The 22,090-nt window shown below is 36.7% G+C and overlaps 1 protein-coding gene across 1 annotated transcript in view; it reads right to left on the bottom strand.

Moving 5' to 3' along the window:
- Positions 1-21,773, bottom strand: part of TMTC1 (transmembrane and tetratricopeptide repeat containing 1) — a 109,021-nt gene extending 87,248 nt beyond the window's left edge. The window contains exons 1-3 of the mRNA XM_015825004.1: positions 21,727-21,773; positions 3,756-3,837; positions 3,101-3,204 (exon numbers count right to left, since the gene is read on the bottom strand). Of these exons, the coding sequence (XP_015680490.1) occupies positions 3,101-3,204; positions 3,756-3,837; positions 21,727-21,773 (233 nt within the window). The remainder of the gene's footprint in view (positions 1-3,100; positions 3,205-3,755; positions 3,838-21,726) is intronic.
- Positions 21,774-22,090: the final 317 nt, after the last annotated feature.

Genomic DNA, 22,090 nt, shown 5'->3' with positions numbered 1-22,090 from the left:
TTATTTGGTTATCACTTCTGGATTTTGTGCTTGTGATTAAAAAAAATGAAACTTTGACTTTGGTTATGTTGATTAGATAAGATTTGTTATAAAAATGGCTAGCTATATACTAAGGTATAAAAGTAAAAACTTGAGGCTGTAATGTTGTTATCTTGTACTGTGCTAAAAAGAGTCAGAAGTCAACACCCTTTTCTTTTTTCCCTTGTACTTCATATTTTCTTTCCCCTTTTCTTTTTTCCTCCCTTCATTTCCTATTTTTATTTTTCTTCGTATTTTATACATTGATAAAACAATAAGAGTGTAAGATAAAAAAGAAAAGAAAAGAGGCTTCCTATGAGCTCCTGTGTACATTACGGATTCCCTACAAAAGCTCTGACACATCCCATCTCTCTCTCTGTGTGTGTGTGCGTGTGCGTGTGTGTGTGTGTGTGTGTCTATATGCAGATTAACAGAACAGTATACCAGTTCAGATATACCCGCATCTACATAGAGGTACAGGAGAAGCTATGATGATTAACTTTTGAAAATGATTTATTTAACCAAGAGAAGTATGCCAGCAATACCAAGGAAGAGAAAGCTGGGTTATCCAACAGCAGTGCCTCAACCTAAACCAATTCAGCTAAGATAGAAAGCCCATAAATAACAGAACTTGGTTACAATTGCAGCCACAGTGCTTTATAACCTTATTATAAAGTGCTTTATCAGACGCAGTTGATTTAGAGCCTATGCAAAAGATAAAAACACCCCTGAGAAAAAAGCTCTCAGTGTTAAGTAGCAAAGAAAAAAATATTATTCTGACTGAAAGCCATTACAGTAGTCTTCCTGTGTTGGGTAGCATTAACATCCTGTTGGTTATCTAAGAAAGGAAACACGTGGGTCTTTAAAAGGAGATATCAGGATAAACCTGTTCAGATCAGGTCAAAGAACCCAGAATACTGAAGGTTTGCATTGCAATGCCTTCTGTCCTCCAGAGATGGGACCTCAATTGTATTCTCAGGATTAGTCTGGAAAAAGGCTTCCCGGTGATCATTTTCACAGAATGCAAGTTTAAAACATGATAGCTTAGCACGGATTTTCCTCTTCTTTCACAGAAATGCCTAATTTAAACAAGGACTCAATAGGACCATCCCCTAAAACAGCCCTTTGAGAGGAATCCTAATAGGTGTTTAACAAAACCAGCAGCTGCACGGTTTTAGTGTGATGAATTATTATCTGGGGATAATACACTGGGCAATTTTCTGAAGCTGCAAGAGTTACCTCTGGTAATGGAACTTGAGCTACTACAAATTTGAGGCAAAGAAAGAAAACAAAAGATAGGGAAAAGATCAGGGAAAAAAACTCCAAAGATGTGTTGCTTCTTCTCAAGAGATTCAATTTCTAAAATCTCTTGGGTATAGTAATAATAATAATAATAATAATAATAATAATAATAATAATAATAATAATAATAATAATAATAATAATAATAATAATAATAATAATAATAATAATAAAAGTTGGAAGGGACCTTGGAGGTCATCAAGTCCAACCTCCTGCTCAGGCAGGTAACCCTACACCATTTCGGACAAATGGCTGTCCAGTCTCTTCTTAAAACTTCCAGTGTTGGAGCATTCACCGCTTCTGGAGGCAGGTTGTTCCACTGGTTAATTGTTCTCACTGTCAGGAAGTTTCTCCTTAGTTCTAGGTTGCTTCTCTCCTTGATTAGTTTCCATCCGTTGCTTCTTGTCCAGCCTTCAGGCGCCTTGGAAAATAGCTTGATTCCCTCTTCTTTGTGGCAGTCCCTGAGATATTGGAACACTGCTATCATTTCCCCCCTCGTCCTTCTCTTCATTAAACTAGACATACCCAATTCCAGCAACCGTTCCTTGTATGTTTTAGCCTCCAGTCCCCTAATCATCTTTGTTGCTCTTCTCTGTACTCTCTAGAGTCTAGAGTCTCAACATCTTTTTTACATTGTGGTGACCAAAACTGGACGCAGTATTCCAAGTGTGGCCTTACCAAGGCATTGTAAAGTGATATTAATACTTCATGTGATCTTGAATCTATCCCTCTATTAATGCAGCCTAGCACTGTGTTGGCTTTTTTGGCAGCTGCAGTACACTGCTGGCTCATATTTAAATGATTGTCCACTAGGATTTCAAAGTATTTTGAGATACATTGCTTCCTCTTTTAAGTTTACAAATGCCTGCCCTAGATTTGGGGAAAATTGTTTATGTTATAGTTTCCTCCCTTGCTGCAGCAATCATAGCTTAACTGCCTTGGTGGCTTGTTCTGAAGAGGGCAAATAACTCTGCTTTTTATTCTCTGAATTCCATGGGGAGATGGTAGTGCACAATCCCACAAATATACAGCAACGCATTTATTAAGCATTTATCCAAGCTGATAGTGCTTATATATCTTGTATCTCTTAGCAGGGACAGCACCCAGATGGCCTTTTCAAATCCTGGCAAATAAACAGGATGGATCCTGATTAATATTTGGATGGCCTTGAACATCAGATCTGTAGTTTACAAAGCTTACTAAATATTCTGCATAATCAAAGTCTTTGAACTAGGCTTTTTCCCCATATTAAATTCTCCTGTGAATGAGAAAGCCCTCTTTTCTGATAATCTTTTTCTGAGGACATTCAGAGGATGCTAAAAAGATTTGGGGATCTCTGATTTATACAAAACATCCAAGAATCCCCAAAATAAAGATTGATAAAATCAATAAGGTGATGTGGAGAATCACACAGCCCATTCTTGAAGGCTAAATTGGAATGAAACAAACAGATCATTGCAGTGGGAACAGGTGGCTGATAATCACATTTAACACATTATCAAAATATACTAGTGTAACTTATGAATTTCAAAGCATTCAAGATATATTTTGGAACTGGCACTATTCACATGCGAACGTCTCCAAATGTCACCTCTGGGAGAGTTCCTGAAATATTTACACTGAGATGATTTAATGGCAATGAGTTTAAACTCCTAGGAATAACAGAACTGTTGGGTTCATTTTAATAAATGCACTTTTTGAGGGGAAAAGTGACGGCATATAGACTAAATTTGGTTTATATTTGCTTTATATTGAAAAGAAGTAAATCCCAATTGAGTACCTTGTAAGAAGATACGGTGAGAATGAAGCTGGATTGTCCTGCTCTGAAAAGGCTGGCATGGAACCTCCCATTATCCATAGGCGAAAATACATAAGTAGGATCCCCTTCAGATAAGAAGAGTAAATTCTTGGATTATTAGAGAGAAACCCAATTGTATATGGCCAGAAAACCTAAATCTATTACAACACTTCATTGTTATTGGTCACCCCATTGCATCACCAGTGTCAAGTGATAAGCTATCATTCCAAACTTAAATGGCGATTCTTTATTATTTCCAAAATACAAAAATGGGGGTGGGGTGGGGTGGAGAAGAGAATAATTTGAAGGCTGGTTAACCATTGAAAAACTGCCAAGTAGTCTTACATATATTTTATTGGGTGAATTAATGAGCTGTTTCGAGAGTGGAGCAAGGTTTGGATATAATACAATTCAGCTTTCTGGTCAGCTAGCAAAAGGAACTTCTACGTGAGCTTCCATTGATCAAAAAAGATTTGTGATGCTGAAAGTATCTTCATCTTAACCTGTTCTAATCAGCATGTCTTTGAGTTATGACTGTCCTGCTGAATTCATTTATTCTTCACACTCAGGTACTAATAGAACATAATTCAATTGAAGACATTCAAGAAGTAAAAAAATGATTTATAGCAATACTTACATAGGTAAGTACCAAGGCAGCCCTCTTTAAAAAAGGTCTTGTGGAATATAAGAATTTCTGCTTGTTACTCGCTGTCAGGTAACTAAAATACAGCAGAAGAAAAAGAAGATTATGATTTTTATAAATTTCAGAATTTGTGGACATTAATACTTTGTTAATTTATTTATAGAGTGTAAGATATTCACAGTTTAAAATAATGGCTTTCAGGCCAATGTAAAGGAACATAAGAAGAAAAAAAATAAGTAGGCTTCATTATCATAGCAACACATAAGACAATTCTCAAAGTATGAAGGAGTCAAACAGCAATTAGTAACAGCCAGATTGCTGAGTGCTCTTGCTTCTCACTTCTTAAGCATTCATAGTATATCTCTGAATCTTTAGGCAGAACCAGCAGTCATGTAAGTAATATCTATAGTTCAACTGTGCATATCGCATGGGCTAGCTTTATGTTTTCACTCAATAATTTGTATTTTATATTTTGATAAACTAATAAAAATGTATTATAAAAAATAACTGAAGTGTATTCTTCAGAAGGGCCAGAAGTGTCCAGAAGTATGTAAACACTGTAAACTCCTTGGCCCTTTATGCCATATGCTAAATAAATAAATAATAATCCTGTTTCTTCAAAGTCTAACAAAGAATATAATAGGAAATACCATGACTTGCACAATTCTGATCTTTGTTGTTGAACTGGAGAAGAAAGTATATGTGCACAAGACTCTATCAAGATCTGAGATGTTCCAGGGCAAGTTAGGAATGGAGCGAGAATTCTTTGAAAGTGTTTGTATTCCCTTTGGCCACCGAATGGTTATGGGAGAGAACATCTTGGTCCAATGAGCAACTGCCAAATGCTCATGACTTGATGTATGAGGTAACCCAGCAATCAAACTGAAGCAATCCAGCATGATGTATAAAAAAAATGCTGGAAGGAAATAAAAAACCAAAGTTCCATCTTCCACTCCATTAACGTTCCTCTCAAACTGCACTGTCAGGGGACTTCCCATGTCCTTTTGTCACCTGGCCAATCCAAAGAAGAATCTCAGATATATGTGAGATTTGAATGACAGAGAAATAAAGAGAAAAAATGTAGTACATCTATGTTGCTAAAATAAAACTTTTAAAATTTACCGGTAGTCTCCTGGAATTATTGGGTAGAATACCGTGAATTTATTCTGATGTCAGACAAATGATTCCTGATTCTATAAAAACACTCAGATTCCTTTTCAATGAATCAATGTTTAAGCATCATATTACAGTACATGTTTGCATTTGATCTTGGCATCTTTGTCAAGTATCTCATTAGACTGAAATGCTCTTATCTTACAAAATTCAAAAGTCTGCTTTTGTCAGGCAATCAATAGCTCCCATTTTAAGATTATTTCTAGCAAGTCTTACTATTTTGGTGCAGAGTTATTAGAGGAATCAATCTGAACAGATCCTTCTCCACCATTTCTCCTCTGTGTGCTTTTTAAATGGGCACCCAAAATAAAGTGTATTCTGTAAAACCTTATATATTTTTATGACTTAAGCAACCAGAATAATAATAGAGTTGAAAGGGCTCTTGGAGGTCTTCAAGTCCAACCCCTGCTCAGGCAAGAAACCCTATACACGGTTGGACAGATTGGCTGTCCAATCTCTTCTTAATAACTTCCAGTGTTGGAGCACCCACAACTTCTGGAGACAAATTATTCCACTAGTTAATTGTCTCGCTGTCAGGAAATTTCTCCTTAGTTCTAGGCTGCTTCTCTTACAAGAACTAAGGATGAAGGGTGACATGATAGCAGTGTTCCAATATCTCGGGAGGAAGAGGGAGTCAAGCTATTCTCCAAAGCACTTGTAGGCAGGACAAGAAGCAATGGATGGAAACTAACCAAAGAGAGAAGCAGCCTAGAACTAAGGAGAAAATTCCTGACAGTGGAAAAGGAACAAAGTGGGTCCCAAAGGTGCTTTTTCATGAGCAAATGGACTTTGTTTTCTTTGAAGACGTTTCGCTTCTCATCCAAGAAGCTTCTTCAGCTCTGACTGGATGGTGGGAATGGAAGGATTTACACTCCTGGCAGACAGCTGGTCATTTGCATTCTTTTACAGAGTCTTTGAGACCAACTGGAGGTTTATCTGTGTCATCAGTGTCATATAAATCCTTCCGTTCCCCACCATCCAATCAGAACTGAAGAAGCTTCTTGGATGAGAATGAAACGTCTTCAAAGAAAAAACAAGAAAGTCCAGTTGCCTCGTGAAAAAGCACCTTTGGGATAACTATGACTTGGATGACTGAGAATCACCATAGAGATTGAACAAAGTGAATGAGAAACGTTGCAAAATGTTCTCCCCCGTCAATGGCATCATTTATTCTAGTTGAGAATGTACCATGAAATGCTCTCTGCTATTTCTGTCAAACTTGTCCCCTTCTTAAGCACCAAGTAGCTCCTTAAGTTCTCTACAGATACATGAGAGGGGGGATACAGCCTTGCGATCTCTGCCCTACAGATTAGCTTACTAGTATCCTGAGTAATATTTCTCTTCTAATTATGCAATCTACAAATAAATACCTCGGGTGTTTCCCGAAACCCAGCCTAGCGTCCTGGTTACTTTCCGTGGCATATTTACTAGGTGAAGCTCACTATCTCCTTGAAAATGCAAGTATTTTCTATGAACCAGGCACTCGAAGCAGAGATCAAGTGTGGCAGATTATTGTCTCTCTGAAGAGGAAATTACATCAGGCCTTCACTCACTTGGGGCATCCACACGGAAATCCAGTGTCTTAAGATTTAGTGAGTCAATCCCTGGCATGATCCACATCAGCACTGCTGTTTTCTTAGTTCCATCTCCTCAGTAGCAACCAGAGGAAGTCTTTTGAAAATCCTTCTGCTCAGAAATCTCAAGACTCTCAAAAATGCAGCAACTGAGCTTGTTAAAAATCTCCACTGGGCCAATGGAAGTTTGGTAATAAAAGTAATTGTGTGTGAGGTAGAGCGTTAGACTGGAAGCCAGGTAGCAGATTCAGAGGACTGGGGAAAGTATTTCCTCTTATAGCTTGCTTTGAGTCTCTTTCATAGAAAAAAGTAGGATGTGTAGTGTAGCACAAGCCTTTGTGATAAGCAGGCAAGATACCGCATCTGTGTCAGGTAGATTTACGTCGTACTATACACACAAAGAATCCCGGTCATCTTGTATTTTACCTATATTTTGGTTTTCTCTCTAGTCTCTAGTACTGAGACCCTAGTCTGCTCCCCATACAGGTAATCCTTGAATTACAACCATTCTTTTAGTGACCGTTTAAAGTTACAACGGCACTGAAAATAGTGATTTATGACCATTTTTCAGTGTTACAACCTTTGTATCATCCCCATGATCATGTGATCAAAATTCAGATGCTTCCCAAATTGTTCAAACTTATGACCATTGCAGCATCCCAGAGTCATGTGATCCTCTTTTGCAACCTTCTGACAGGCAAAGTCACTGGGGAAGCCAGATTCACTTAAAAATCAGGTTAATAAATTATCAACTGTTAAAGTGATTCACTTAACAACTTTGGTAAGAAATGTCATAAAACAAGGCAAAACTCACTTAACAAATGTCTCACTTAACAACAGAAATTTTGGGTTCAACTATGGTTGTAAGTCAAGGACTACTGTAGCTACATTTTAGTATCTCTAATTCACAGCTAATTCACAGATAAGCATTGCAAAAATATTTAATTGGTCTTCATAACAACATGGTAAGTACTACAATGAAACATTCATTAAAGAATACTTTAAAAAATCCTTAAAAAGGAATTTCAAAAGAGTTAAAAAACAAAAAAACTCACTTATACTTCTACAAATTACCCCTTATCAGAATCACTAAGAAATGCTTAATAAACCAATAACTTCTCTGATACACTTGAATCGTTACACAGACATAGACAAACATGGAGACATACAAAACACAAGGAGATTTCAAACACAAGGGGACATATATGAAGATGTGTAGCTTTTCTTAAAAAGATTATCCCAAAATGGTGGTAGTGATTATTGCTTCAAGGACTAATTTTATTACCAAAGACACCTGGGAAGATAGCCAAATAAAATTCAAGACCTTGTGTCTTGAATTTTACAATGGTGTTAAAAGTTTCTGGTCTGCCTAGAATTGTGTAAATCAGCATCTCAGAGGAAAAGACACCTTATCTTTGTCAAGATGAAAAGTGAGAAGCCTATAAAGAAAGAGGGAGCATCCCAATCAAACCCCTATTAGTCAGAGAGTATCAGACTCTGAACTTAAAATCTTGCTACTCATGGGGGGGGGGGTGTTGAGAACACGGTACAGGTAATCCTCGACTTACGACCACAAATCAGCCCCAAATTTCTGTTGCTAAGTGAGACATTTGTTAAGTGAGTTTTGCCTCATTTTACTGTGACTTTCCTTGTCACAGTTGTTAAGTGAATTACTTCCGTTGTTAAATTAATAACATGGTTGGCTTTCCCATTGAATTTGCTTATCAGAAGATCACAAAAGGTGATCACATGATCCCGGGACAATGCAACCGTCATAAATATGAGTCAATTGCCAAGCATCTGAATTTGATCATGTGACCATGGGGATGCCGCAACAGCCATAAGTGTGAAAAATGGTCATAAGTCACTTTTATCATTGCCATTGTAACTTCAAACAGTCACTAAACGAACTGTTTTAAGTCGAGGACTACCTATAACTGATTTCATGGGTTTCCAAAAGCAGCAAACTGGCCGAATTACATCTTCAGTTCATTCTTTGAAGCAGGACCCTGAACTCCTACTTCAAATTCCTGTCTGCTCTGGTCTTTATAAACCAGAACTCATGAACATGGTGACTAGAGATAGTTTGCAAACAAGCCAAATAAAAAAAATCAAAGCTTAACAATGGTTAAACTAGACAACATCAACTCGCTAGGATGGAAGCCATCACAGCCTTGAATTCTAACACAAGAAACAGAGCAAAATACAATCTCTATCTACAACTTGATGTACAACTAATCTAAGCTGATCAAAAGGCAAAAAATAAAATTATTTTTTTTCATTTTCAAAACCGGGATAAAAGATGGGCTGTTTTATTATCTATTCATAATCTAATATCTGTTAGACAATGAGGCCATAAAGTAAGTGCTACATTCAGAAAGTCATGAAAAGCACTGAAGATTCTGGAATCTACAGTAGTGGCCAAAATTATGGAAACCTTTTGGGAAAAGTGTACAATAGAAATGCCACCTTTGGTTAAGTTTCCACCAATTTCTCTTCTAATTTCTTTATAACTGTAGCCTTGTTCACTTAATAATACTATTTTGCATTGCTTTCTGGGCAACCAGTCAACTCTTTGCACCATTACTTTAATTTTATTACGTTTTACAAGCTCACTAAATGAAAGAACACATGAAATATTTACAGAAAGAAAAATAATATTCATTATGTATTTGCGAGGAATGAAAATCTTAAAAAAAGAGTAAGATTGGGAGTCATATGTCCCTACTTTTCAGTATATCACAAACATGCATAACCTGCACAATTTGATGTGTTGACTCTGAATTCTACTATCATAAGAAAAAAGAAATCTTAATAGCCACTAAAAATTATATAAAAGTATCTCATAACATTCTCTTACCTGGGAGTAAATACCATTAAACTTAATGAGCCTTGCTTTTGAATTCTATTATGCTATAATTCTAAGTTAAAAATCCCCAAGTGTGTTTGCCTTTACTTATAATGAAATTCCAGTTATTTATAGCTACTTGTGTACAGTCTTTCATACAAATCTATTCCAGAGTGGTTAACAATAAAAAAACATTCCATAAATGAATTCATAATGAAATATACCAGGTACGCACATATAAATGGCTTGGAAAACATTGCAAAATTAATTTAAGTAACTTTTCTCCACTTGGAACTAAGCAGAAAAAAAATCTTCCCATTTTTATTAAAAATGATGTTAAGATACCATTACTTTCCACCTCATTTCTCACCAATGTTCAACTCTGAAGAGATATGTGGTTTTATTTTACCCCCACATACTAGCTGAGTTCACAAATCAGGCTAAGCCTGCTCATATTACCCATGCTTTATTAAATAAACCAAAATTGGCTGAATTTGCAAAGCAAGTCACATTATAAATCATGATTTACAACCCATAGTGGCTTGGATCACAGAATACTAAACTCCAAACCAAACAAACTAAATTATAGTTCATGTGTTTGTAAATCAAGCCATGCTATTTGGTTTCTGAATTACAAGCAGAACACAAAGACTCCAGCTACATTAGCACATTACCAAGCAGACCAAGTGAATTAAGATGGCTAAACCACACTCTGTGGTTTAGCAAGATGCATGAAGCCATCTGTTAGAGTTGAATGCTATGTGCAAACTAGGTCATTATTACTTGTTCAATGCACCATGTTTAATCTGGGATTAGCAATATATGTGAAGTGAGCAGTGTGGTAAAGACTCTCGCCTCCCACTCAGAAGCTTGAGAGTTCAATCCTAGGTAGCAGCAGATGTTTCTCTCCTAGAGTGCAAACAAAAAATATCTAATACGAACTCCATGTGGTGTCAGGAAGGGCATCTGGCCAGTAAACTCTCAATTTCAACCAGTTGCCTGATTTTACCCCGAATTAAGGGATTACAGAGTTGTAAAAAGGAAGCAATATATGTGAAGTATACTTAGATGTCATATTCAGCCACAACTAGTTAATGTGCACTGTTCTCTAAAGCAGGGCTCTCCAGCCTTGGCAAGCGTAAGATTTGTATACTTCAACTCACAGAATTAGCCAGCCACAAGTCTTAAAGTTGCCAAGGTTGGAGACCCTGCTATAAAGAAGAAATCCATGTCATTTCTCTTGGATTACTAACATCCTACTGTAGACTGTAGCCATTAAACAAATGGCTCTGGTTATCCACAGTTATGCTACCAGTAGTTTTACATATCCATAATTGGTAAATAAAGACCATGCTACAGTAAACTTTTAGGTATCCATGGGTTTTGGTGCATGATTCTGTTTGGAGGCCAACTTTTGGACAGTTTTGTGTATTTTATACACATACAAAAAGGCAGGTAGAATTTTTCCAAGGTCATATAATTCATGTTTTTGTTACCTGAAAAAGAACTCCAGGAATAATTATAGCCACCTGTATAATCTACTTGGATTACCAACTTCTGCGTGAATCTGAATTCAGTCATTTAAGTTTCAAGATGTCAGGCTCTTGTTATCTATTTAAAACTGGAAATAATTCCTTTTTCAAGCACAATTTTTATGGAATCTCTTTAGCAAGATTAAAAAGAAAGGCTCAAGGCTACAAGAATTATAACAATTGAACTATTTCCTATCAACAACCAGCATTTCATAACATACATTATGGCAGAATTGTTTCATTTTCTTTTATTACTGAATTTTTGTGAACTGCAAACTGGCAGGTGATGAAGGTGCTTTCAGGGGCTATTTATAAGACCATCTCTTGAATCCTGATCAGTCTGGGGACAAACCAGAAAAAGACAATACAGGACTAGACTGTATTTCTTTTATTGAGATCCAAGCACATCCAGATTAAGAAATAGCAATTACTTTTGCTTTTGTTAATACAACAAAAAACCATTTCTGGGGATATAGGAATGTTTATAAGTCTTAACTTACAAATTGCTATTTTAACAATGCTCCAATTCTTCATAGGTTTACATCAAGCGTGTTCGTGATGCCTGAACAGTGTGCCTTGGCTGTTAAATCTATAATGATACTTTACTGGAATTGCAAGTTATTCTAAATTTTCTTCTTTAAGAAAATTTGCATTAAATGTGCATTAAAAATCAAAAAATCTCATAAGAAGATAACCTTGATGATGGGCTTAAATAAATCCATCATATTCTCATAGTGAAATGCCTTTCAGCTCCCTCATAATTTCCCAAGGTCAATTTTAGATTTTACCTACATCAAAGAATTCTGAGTGCAAAGGGCAAATAGAAAGACAATTTCAACAGCCTTTATTCCAGCTACAGTTTAATTTTAGATGATGCACCGGTGCAAAGTCAGTACAAGCCAAAATAGTATTATTAAGTGACGGGGAAAAAATTCAACACCATTTCTACATACACAGAAGCTGTTCAGTCTTGTCCATCACTACAACATACCCATAGCAGACCATTGGCAGACCTATCTGTGAATGGGAACCAACTGTATCCCACCCTAAATATTTATTTGGTACCTTTAAAAAATGGGAAAACCTAGTGTTTCTCAACCTTGGCGATTTTAAGATATGTGGACTTCAGCTCCCAGAATTCCCTCTCCCAGTCTACATATCTTAAAGTTGCCACGGTTGAGAAACACCAGATTTTTAAAAAAAGAGTGTGACTAGAGGTGGCATGAAAAGAGGCTTATGCTATCATCCCCTTCTTACTCTATATCCTGAACCTGTGAAAATTGAAAAGAGAGTAAATGCTCAGCAAAGTCTTTACTGTACATCCCAGGGTCACAAGGAGCTCTGAATCCAGCTGCTGGAAAGAAAGTTAATCTAAATTTCACCCTCTCTTCCTGGTTCATAGAAGACATCTAGCCGGGTGTCATGGTTCCAATAGATGAGACCAGTAAAAGCAGAACCCCAAGACAAGAGGTTTCCTTAAAGAACATATTTATTGGTTACAAAGTATCAAAGTTGAACTTCCCATACCAGCACTATGTAATTATCCACGTTCCCCAATAAAATACTTTGGCAGACTTTCTAACGGAAGGCTCAGCCCACCAAACATCAGGCAGCAATGACCTTGGTTCCCACGGGACAATTTATTGTTTAGTCTAACCTTAAAACCACTCATCCCCCCTCCCATTACTGTGGCAACCGAAAACGAAGCAAAAATGGCTTCAGCCAAGATCGTTGCAGTGTTGACACCGGGGGCAGGGTGGGTGGGGGTTGTAGTTTGTCTCAAAACAATTCTCAAGCTGTCTGGTCTTCATCTCCCACTACTGAGTGCGATTTCATATTTCCATGTCATTCCTGTCTTTAATTCAATTAATTCTCTGGTTACCAACCACCCATTAAATAGCCACCTTGAAGAAGCCACAACTGTTTTGATAAACATGAAGATTCTGCCTCTGTCCATAAATCATTTGATCATGTCAATATCCATAGCTGAATGATGGAACTGTGCCAAATCTCATTAGAGAAGCAGCACCTTCTTTCTTTTTGTGCAGGGAACAAAAAGCGCCTAATCTACCCCCGGCATTCACAGGATTTCCCACACCAGTGTGAAAGACACCTGCATTCACTTCACGGCAACATTTTAAAAGAAAATAATTAACAAGTTTCCCTTCTTCTTCTTTCTTGGTATTTTTATAAATCATTTTGGGAATCACCTCTCATTTTTAAATGACAGGTGCGCTCCCATTCACAATCTTGGGGAAGATTTTTTTAAATAAATCCGTGAATGGGTTTTCCCCTTTGGGAAAGTTTTCTAGTTTTAATAAAGTAAAGCATCTAAAGAAAATTTCCAATCCCTGGCAAACTAAGCATTGTAAATGCTGCCTGAGGTGATGAGGTTTTGCTCTTATGACTTTCTATGTGAAGAACTGAATAGTTCACTCTGAGCCACGTTCCTTCCATTTATTCTGTTTTCTTCAGAACCAAATTGGAATTTATATCTAAATAGGCAATATATGAAATCTGGTTCAATTATTGTATTCTACATGGAAAGATATTTTCTTGTCCATATTGATTGGGCTGGGGTTTTAATACAGCACAGCAATTAGGAATGGCAAGAACTTGAGAACAAAGGATTACAACATTGTCCTACATTGCAAAGATTTAAGTTGGGTTAATATGGTTCTAAACACCCAGAAAGAACCATGTTGCCCCCTCACTCATATGTTGTTTGTACACATGATATAGATCAGAGGTCCCCAACCTTTTTGGCACCAGGAACCGGTTTCTGGAAGACAATTTTTCCATGGACCTGGGGGGGGGGAGTTTCAGGATGATTCATTATATTTATTCTACGTTTTCTAAATAAACAAATAAATAATGCACTTTATTTCTATTATTATTACATTGTATTAGATTAGACCAGTGACTTTCTGCTTCTAAGAAACTGGGAAGGAAAAGAGACAATCCTAAACTCAGCCTTCCAGCAAAACAAACCAAAAACCCAGCACATTGAGGAAGTGCTAAGAAAACCATTCAGAGAGAGAGAGAGAGAGAGCCTTGGAAAAGGTGCAGATGAAAAAGGGATTCCCTTGGAGACACAGTGCTTAAGAGGAAATGTAGCTTCTCTTCTCCCCCCCCCTTCCCCACTGCAACCTGGGTAGGAGCGCACTTGGCTTGCAAACTTGAGAGCTGCACGAAGAAAGGAGCGTGAACACACACATACACACACCAAATTAAAGTAGGCAGGAAATTGCCAAAACATGAAGCACCTGGAGCACCATCAAAACAAAAGCAAAAAACTCAGTCATCTTAGAAAAGGTGCAAACGAGAGAGATTCCCTTGAAGATGCAGTGCTTAAATTGAAAGGTAGCTTCTCCTTGCCCCTATTTGCACCCTGAGAAAGCACCCTCACAAACACATACCTTGGGGAGGGATCCCCCTCCAACAAAGTTTTGTGGAAGCTCCCGGTTTCAAGCTGGGCTGGCGTGCGCTTGCCTTGCAAACTTGGAGACTTGCACAAAGGGAGCACAAGCCCAACTGGGGTGCCGGGAGGGGGAGAGGAGGAAAGTGAGGAAGAAGAGGAGGAGGAAGAAAAAGTAGGAGGGAGAGGAAGCAGGAGGAGGAGGAGACAGAAGAAGAGAGAGCACAAGAAGCAGGAGGAGGAAGAGGAGGAAGGACACTGAGCCCAGATGTTGCAAGTCAGTTGTAAGCGTAGCCGCTGGAGAATCTTTGCAGTGAGCAAGCCGTCTTCTGCCCTGCCACTCCCCTGCCCAGACTCTTGCAGACTTGCCGCATGCCTCCAATTGTGTGGCCCAGTTCCTAACTAGCCACGGCCCGGTACCGGTCCATAGACCAGGGGTTGAGAACCCTTGATATAGATGACCAAGCTGAGCCTGATGGCAGAATCAAATGCATCATAAGTCTGGAGTCCCTAAGCTCCCAAAAGAGATGTAAGTCCAGCCCCCTTGAAGTTTGCTGACTCTTATCTGGTACCAATTTGCCTTGACTGTTAGTAGGTCAGATTCTTGAGTATAGGTTGTACGGAATATAATCACAGTGCTTTCTGAACTCTATCCTGACATACTATGTCTTGTTAATTAAACAAAATGCTTGGCATACTATGTCTTATTTAAACCATGCTCTCTTCCTTATCCTTGAGAAACAAAACTTGGGATGTAATGTGTTCTTTCTGTTCCCAAAGAACAGCAAGTTTTCCTTCTTCTTCTTCTTTCTTGGTATTTTTATATATTGTTTTGGGAATCGTATTTTATCTCTTAACCACTTCCCTAACTTTCCTGAAATTCTCTGAGGGCCACTAAAACGTTGCTTGAAATAAAGGCAATTCTGTATTGCTTGTACCTGCTGTATACTAAAAGAAAAGTAATTTTCCCAACCTGTATCCTTATGTAGTCAAATAAAACTGTCACATTACAGTGCAAGAAAAAGATAAGCAGACAAAATAAAACCTGATAAGAATTAGAGGAGAAAAAAAATCTTATTTTGTTTTTTAAGGACAGAACAACCTTAGCAATCACAGAATTCTGACTGATTAATAAGGGGGTAAATGGAAAGACGGAAATAGGGAAGGAATGAACCTTTAAAAGAGACTTTAACCAAATGAATCCACAGCCCCAAATTGTCAAAACAAGTCACTATTAAATATCACCTTCTCTTTTGTAGAGTCTAAGAAGAAACTTTCATCTAAGCTAGAAGCGATTATCATGCCATGGATTCAGTAAATGATTTAAGGAAACTCTTATAAACCAATAATACTGTGTTAAGCATCAGTTAGTAAGACATATTAATTCAATGGCATCCGATTTAATAAGCAATGTTCTGTTTCTGCATTTTTATCACATCTGAAATAGATACAATCCACTAGGCTTTATGTAAACAAAGTCTGATTATTATTTATCACTTTAACACAGGGATTAGAATTCCTACAACTGCATTCATTATTTCTTTGCTCTAGTCTTGTCATGTTGTCATAATTATAATGTAGTCTGTTTCTGATGTTATTCTGTAATTTTTTATTAGTTCATTTGGTTTAAAAAGAACTTTCATAGTTGAATATGCAAGGTATAATAAGTACAGTATATACATAACTGTCTTTTGTAGTATATATTTCTCTACATTGAAAATATTATAAATAATAAATTCCAGAATAGTTAGATATGTGTAATAGTTGGATATGATGGGAATTTTAACCCAATGGATCTTCAGTGACAAAATGATAATTCTTCTAGTTTGGGGGAAAGGGAGAAAAGAGAGAAGCCATTAGCAGCAAACTAATTTCAAAGTAGCTACAATTTAGAATGCAGATTTGCACTGAGGTACAAAAATAGAAATGACTCATCTGACAAGGCTCATGAATATCCTTAGCACAGGTTAAACAATTGGAGTGATGACTGAATTTACATTAATGCACACAAGGGGAAAGCATGAGAAATTAAATTCAAATGTTTCACAGATCCAAGAGTGCAAAACCATAGCTTAGATCTGATGATACCTGCAAATCAACACAAATCCCCAGGTCAGAGAGAAAATTATGAATTCCTCATACTAACTACATCTATACTCAACTTAAAACCATTTGTTTAGCAACTGTTTGAAATTACAACAATTGAATTGAATTGAAAAAAGTAGCTTATGACTGGTCCTTGACAGCATCCCCACGATCACCTGATCAAACTTCAGAAGCTTGGCAACCATTTACAATACTTGCAGTTTCCCAGGTTTATATAATTGCCATTTGTGGCCTTACCAACCATTTCCAACAAGCAAAATTAATGGGAGAAGCAAAGTTCTCTTAATGACCACATAATTCTCTTATATTGAGTGAATTATACTGAGCATATTGATATGAACTCAACTATAGTGGTTTGCAAACCTTGGTTTATGCACTAAACTGTTGCACTAAGTCAGCTAAATCATAATTTTTACAAATCACAGTTAAACAAACAATAGATTTGTGCAATATGTCCATCTGGTTACTAAATTTGCACTCCAAAATAAAAACAAAATGCATTTTCTAAGGAGAAGCCAGTATATTTGTAACAAATTGTAAAAATTGCAATCTTATATTACAGTACTATGCTGCAAGAAATACACATTTTACCTAAAGAATGGATTAATTGCCAGTTCTAGGACTTGGAATGGACAAACATATTAGTGGATATTGAATAAAGCAATGTGGAAGAGCTATTATTAGGAATCTTAAAATTGATGTTGAATATAAACATTATACAAGTGAAATATATTTTTTTACAATTAAGGAAGCAAATCACACTATCTCTCTTATTTTTTAAAACAAAATGTATTAAGTTTTTAAAAAAACATTATAAACTAACACAAATCACAGATAGTCCTCAATTTACAGCCATAATTGAGCCTGCAATTTCTGTCATAAGTCATGATAATTATAAAGCAGATCATCTCATGGCCATGCCCGATTTTACGAGCTTTTTATGATGTGTTAAGTGAATACCACAGTTGTTTAGCATATACCGTGATTTTTAAGCAAATCCACTATTCATTAGGGGACATTTTTTTGCCAGAAACGGGAAATAAACAATGATTTCTGGAAAAATATTGTAAATTGTGGTCACATAATCACAGGAGGCTGCAAAATGGCGGTAACTGTGGGATGTTATTGCCAAGCACCCAAAATGTGGTCAATTGACTGCAGGGGCCCTGGATATTAGAACATTTTATTTATTTTGTTTTATTCTAATTTTATAAATTAGAAAAAGTAAGACCCTTTTTTGGGGTTCATCATAATTTTGAACGGTTGCTAAGCAATCAAGTTGAGGACTAACAGCAATACAAAGCAGAGAGAACAAAGAAAGAAAAACAAAAGAAAAAAAATAAAAGTACACTGGGAAACTATTATGATTGTCCTACTAAAAACCACTGAAATATTTCATATGTGGTTGTTTCACAAAACTGTCTTCTGCCTACTATCCATATCCAACCAAACTCAAGATTTTCAATTAGACAGAAGCACTCCAAAACAATTTTTTTCTCAAAACTGGAAAGAATTGTTTAGCAGATATTTGGCATCTTTTAAATTAAAAACATGGAACATATTCTTTTTTCATACGTTACTCAAAACTGTTTTAGATAAGTTTTTTTTCCCCTCTGCTTTGGTGGATCACATTATGGACTCTTCTGTAGGCCCTATTGCAATTGCAAATTGTGCTCCCATGACTTTAACTCAGAAAATTAATAATTATAAGTGAGTTGATTCCAGGTGGCTCTTGAATTATTTCTCTCTGTAAAGACACACTTCCTGTGAATTATATGAAGAAGGAAAATTGTGCCTTTTTTAAATTAATCAGGAATCAATTAATACTCTAACATGATAGAATGCATTTAAGGCATTTATTATGGGATCTAAAATATTGGTGCTTTGGCTGCAGCAAAAGAGAGAAACTGTCATTTTATACAGTTTGAACAGATGGTTGTGGATTCACTTTTGTTATATGCTAGTAATCCCACAGATGAATCATATCAAGTTATTTACAGCAACAAAGTTTACATTCAAAACAATCTGAATGTTCTTTGAACTGTACTGACGACCAGAAATCATTTCATGAACACATAATCAATCATCACCATATGCTACGCACTTCTGCCAACAATGGACATGCTTCTAAAAGCAATCACAAAAGAATGCCACACTTTGTAATTTTAGTTTTAAATACATACATTAATTCAAAAAATTTTAAAGACTAACACAAAATTGAAACCAGAAATATTCCTTTTGGGACTGATGGATAAGTAGTTTGGGGGGGTGGGGAAACTCATGGAACTCTGTTGTACTATATGATAATAGCAGAAAGATTTTTATATCCACAACAGTGGAAAGGTTTGACTATATTTACAATGGAAGTTTGGTGAAGTTGATGGAGTTGGGTGAGATGGCAAGATACCTTTAATCAGAGAAATGACATTAACTTTATTGCTGATTGAAAGCCTCTTCTGGACTCTTTCCCAAAAGGGGGGGGGGGAGAGATGAAATTATGATATCTGGATTTGATGATTAGAAAAAAACAGAGATAATGGAAAAAATGAAAGTCATGTTGTAAACTTAGAGTAAGAGCTTAATATATACTTATTTATGTTGTAGTCCTTGACTTACAACCGGTCACTTAGCAACTGTTCAAAGATATAACGGACCCAAAAGAGGGACTTACAACACGGATTCAAAATTCCAGTGTCTGCACCCCTGCTGTCACATGACTGAATTTGGGGTGCTCAACAACCAGCCCACATTTATGGCAGTTTGCAGCATCCAGCAGTCATGTGACCATGATTTACACCATTTTTGCAAAAAACTGGCATTTACTTCCAGTTTCCGGCAAAAAAAAACAAAACAGAAAAAATGGGTTCACTTAACAAAAGCCATATTTGCTTAAGGATTGCCACATTTGCTTAACAACCACTGCAAAAAAAAATAATCAAGCAGAATCATGTGGTGATCCGTTTTACAATCATCATGACTTATGACCAAAAGTGCCAGCCCAATTACAGTCACGAGGACCTATAAAAAAAAAAGTCAGAAGTCTTTGTATTTCTCATTTCTTTCCTTTTCTTTCTGCACTTTTCGTTTTGTTTTCTCTTTCATTCTTTACTTTTCCCTCTCTTCTGTTTCAATTGGTACTTTTTGTTAGTTTTTATTTATTTTAAAATTTAATAAAGTTATTAAAAAGAGAGAATTCCCTACTTTGCCACCACAATCAGGTGCTGAGAATCTTTTCCATCACATAGAAATATCCTTGAGCATATTCCTTCAATTTTGGAAAAAGCGTGGAATGGCAACAAAACTGGGCAAATCTGGGTAGGATGGTTAGATGGACATTCTCTTGGATGTCTCAGTTTTGTTGTGTTGCAGCGACAACTCCTTCTTGTGCTCCAAAACTCCACTTATAGTTGCTTCAAAATGTTGACTATTGCAGTGTAATGCTCTAAGTTGACAGGGATGCCAAGCTGAAGGAAAATCATAAGAAAAACACCATCTGCATCCCTCAAAACTGTCATCATGAATTTTCTTGCCAAAACCTCTTTTTGTTATTCTTTTTTTTCCCACAGGTGAAGCTGTGTGATGATATCCTTTGAACTGCCATTTCATTTCTAGGTCATAATAATAAGCGGATGTTTCGACAGCTGTCATGATGTGGGAAGAAATTCCTCACCTTTATTTTTGTAGCATGACACCAACTGCTGCCAAATTTTAACTCCTGAAGCTGTCATCTTTGCCATCAGCATTCAAGCAACCTATCTAACACAAACCTATGGAAGAATATCAATAATGCAGCCCATGTGTGCCTACAAAATGCCAAGCATAACAACAGTTTCTCCTTGGGCAATCCTTCTGTTGTCTAAATCAGTTCATCAGCCATTCTCTGAAAAAGCTGTCAGCTGCTGTCAAAAATCATCCAGTTTGTTTTTCCTAGTTCATCTGTCAAGCACAGGAAATCAGGAGTCCAGGCAGTTCAAATGAATATAGGTTTAATGCTCTCTACAAGAATCTGAACTATTAATGGTCAAAGCAAATTCGCGGTAGATAAAAGTCAATGGAATTCAAGGTGGGCTTGACTTAGATCTCTTGTGGATATGAAGGGACTTGAGACTGATTGATCCCTCCTTCGGGGTCTCCTACATCACCATTTTACATTTTTGGGCCCAGTGATGCACAGTACTCATGTCAATATCATCATCATCATCATCAACAACAACAACAACAATCTGCATTCAGCAGTGGTTTTCAAGTGGAAATTAGCAATCAAACATCCAAACATGATGCAATTGCTTAAAATGCACTGATAAGTATTGCTGCAGGCTTCCACTGCACACACAATAGCAGCATAACTGTTTCTTCTAGCAACTTACCATCAATTGGAATGAAAGAACAAGTGCTAAGAATATGTCAGAGTTTCTTGTGCATCAGTACTTCCATCAACTGGCAATGTATAACTTTGGAGGCACTACTCTTCTTTACATCCTCATATTCAGGGCTTTCTCCTTCACTATTTCATGTACTCCCATTTATGTGTCACTATTTTAAAAAAATCAATTTTTTAAAAAAAATATTCAGGAAAGTCTTTAAAACAGTTTTCTTTCAATAGGTTTTTGGACCCTAGGATTATCCAAGCCATGGCTATTATTATTTGCTATTATACATATTATTGTTTATTGGATTGTTTGAATGGTTGGGATAATCTGCCTTGGTTTGTTCATATACACTGCCCAGAGCTAGTCAGCTCTGTATAAATGTTATTAAATGAACAAACACACAAAAGAAATTCCCAGGTCTTGCTTAGAAAAGCTCAAAAAAAAAAAAAGAATTTCCAAACACATCTCAGAAAAAAAAACTGTTTCTACTTCTACCTCTGTCTTGATCTATCATTTTCTTTCACATTGTTTTGTTTTATACAATTATTATTAAGTAAGCAGTCCATGAACTAAGTCTATGACAAAGAAGGTTAGTATAACTTTCAGGAGTTTCAAACTGTATTAGCATAGAGATGCTTCTATACCAGTAAGCATGTTCAGCTGTGGATAATGGGAGCTATAAACCAAGAAAAAGAGGTCTCAAGTCTCTTCTTTCTGCTATGCATTCAAAATGCTCAGTGATTAATATATATGTGTATGTGTGTAAGCACATATATGTATATATACACCATATGTATATATGTGTGTGTGTATGGGTATGGGTATTTTTTTTCTTTTGAGAGCGGGCATCAGAATTTCATTTTTAATATGTGCCAGTATGTTCACGGAAAAAATGACAATAAAGGTTATTTATCTCATTTCATCTTATCTTATATGTGACTCACCATCCATAACCTCTCCTAGCCATATTAGGAAGCTCTAAGTTCTCCATTTCTACTAAAAGGCAACAGACATGGAGAAGGCTAGGTTGGCATGGCAGGCAGTTCACAATTTATGATCATAACTGAGCCCACAATTTTGGTAATAAGTTGTGAAATTCCTAAATTGGGTCATCATGTGATGGTTTCATGACCTTTTTTGCACCATATCGGTGATGGTAAAGCAAATAGCAATGGCACTTAGACTTATATATACCACTTCCCAGTGCTTTACAGCCCTCTCTAAGAGGTTTACAGAGTCAGCATATTGTCCCTGATAACCTGGGTCCTCCTTTTACTGACCTTGGAAGGATGGAAGGCTGAGTCAACC

The sequence above is a fragment of the Protobothrops mucrosquamatus genome, unplaced genomic scaffold, assembly GCF_001527695.2.
Source record: "Protobothrops mucrosquamatus isolate PMUCROS unplaced genomic scaffold, P.Mucros_1.0 scaffold2444, whole genome shotgun sequence".
Taxonomy (NCBI): domain Eukaryota; kingdom Metazoa; phylum Chordata; class Lepidosauria; order Squamata; family Viperidae; genus Protobothrops; species Protobothrops mucrosquamatus.
Note: the sequence above shows the minus strand (reverse complement) of the source record. Positions and strands in the feature narration are given on the sequence as shown.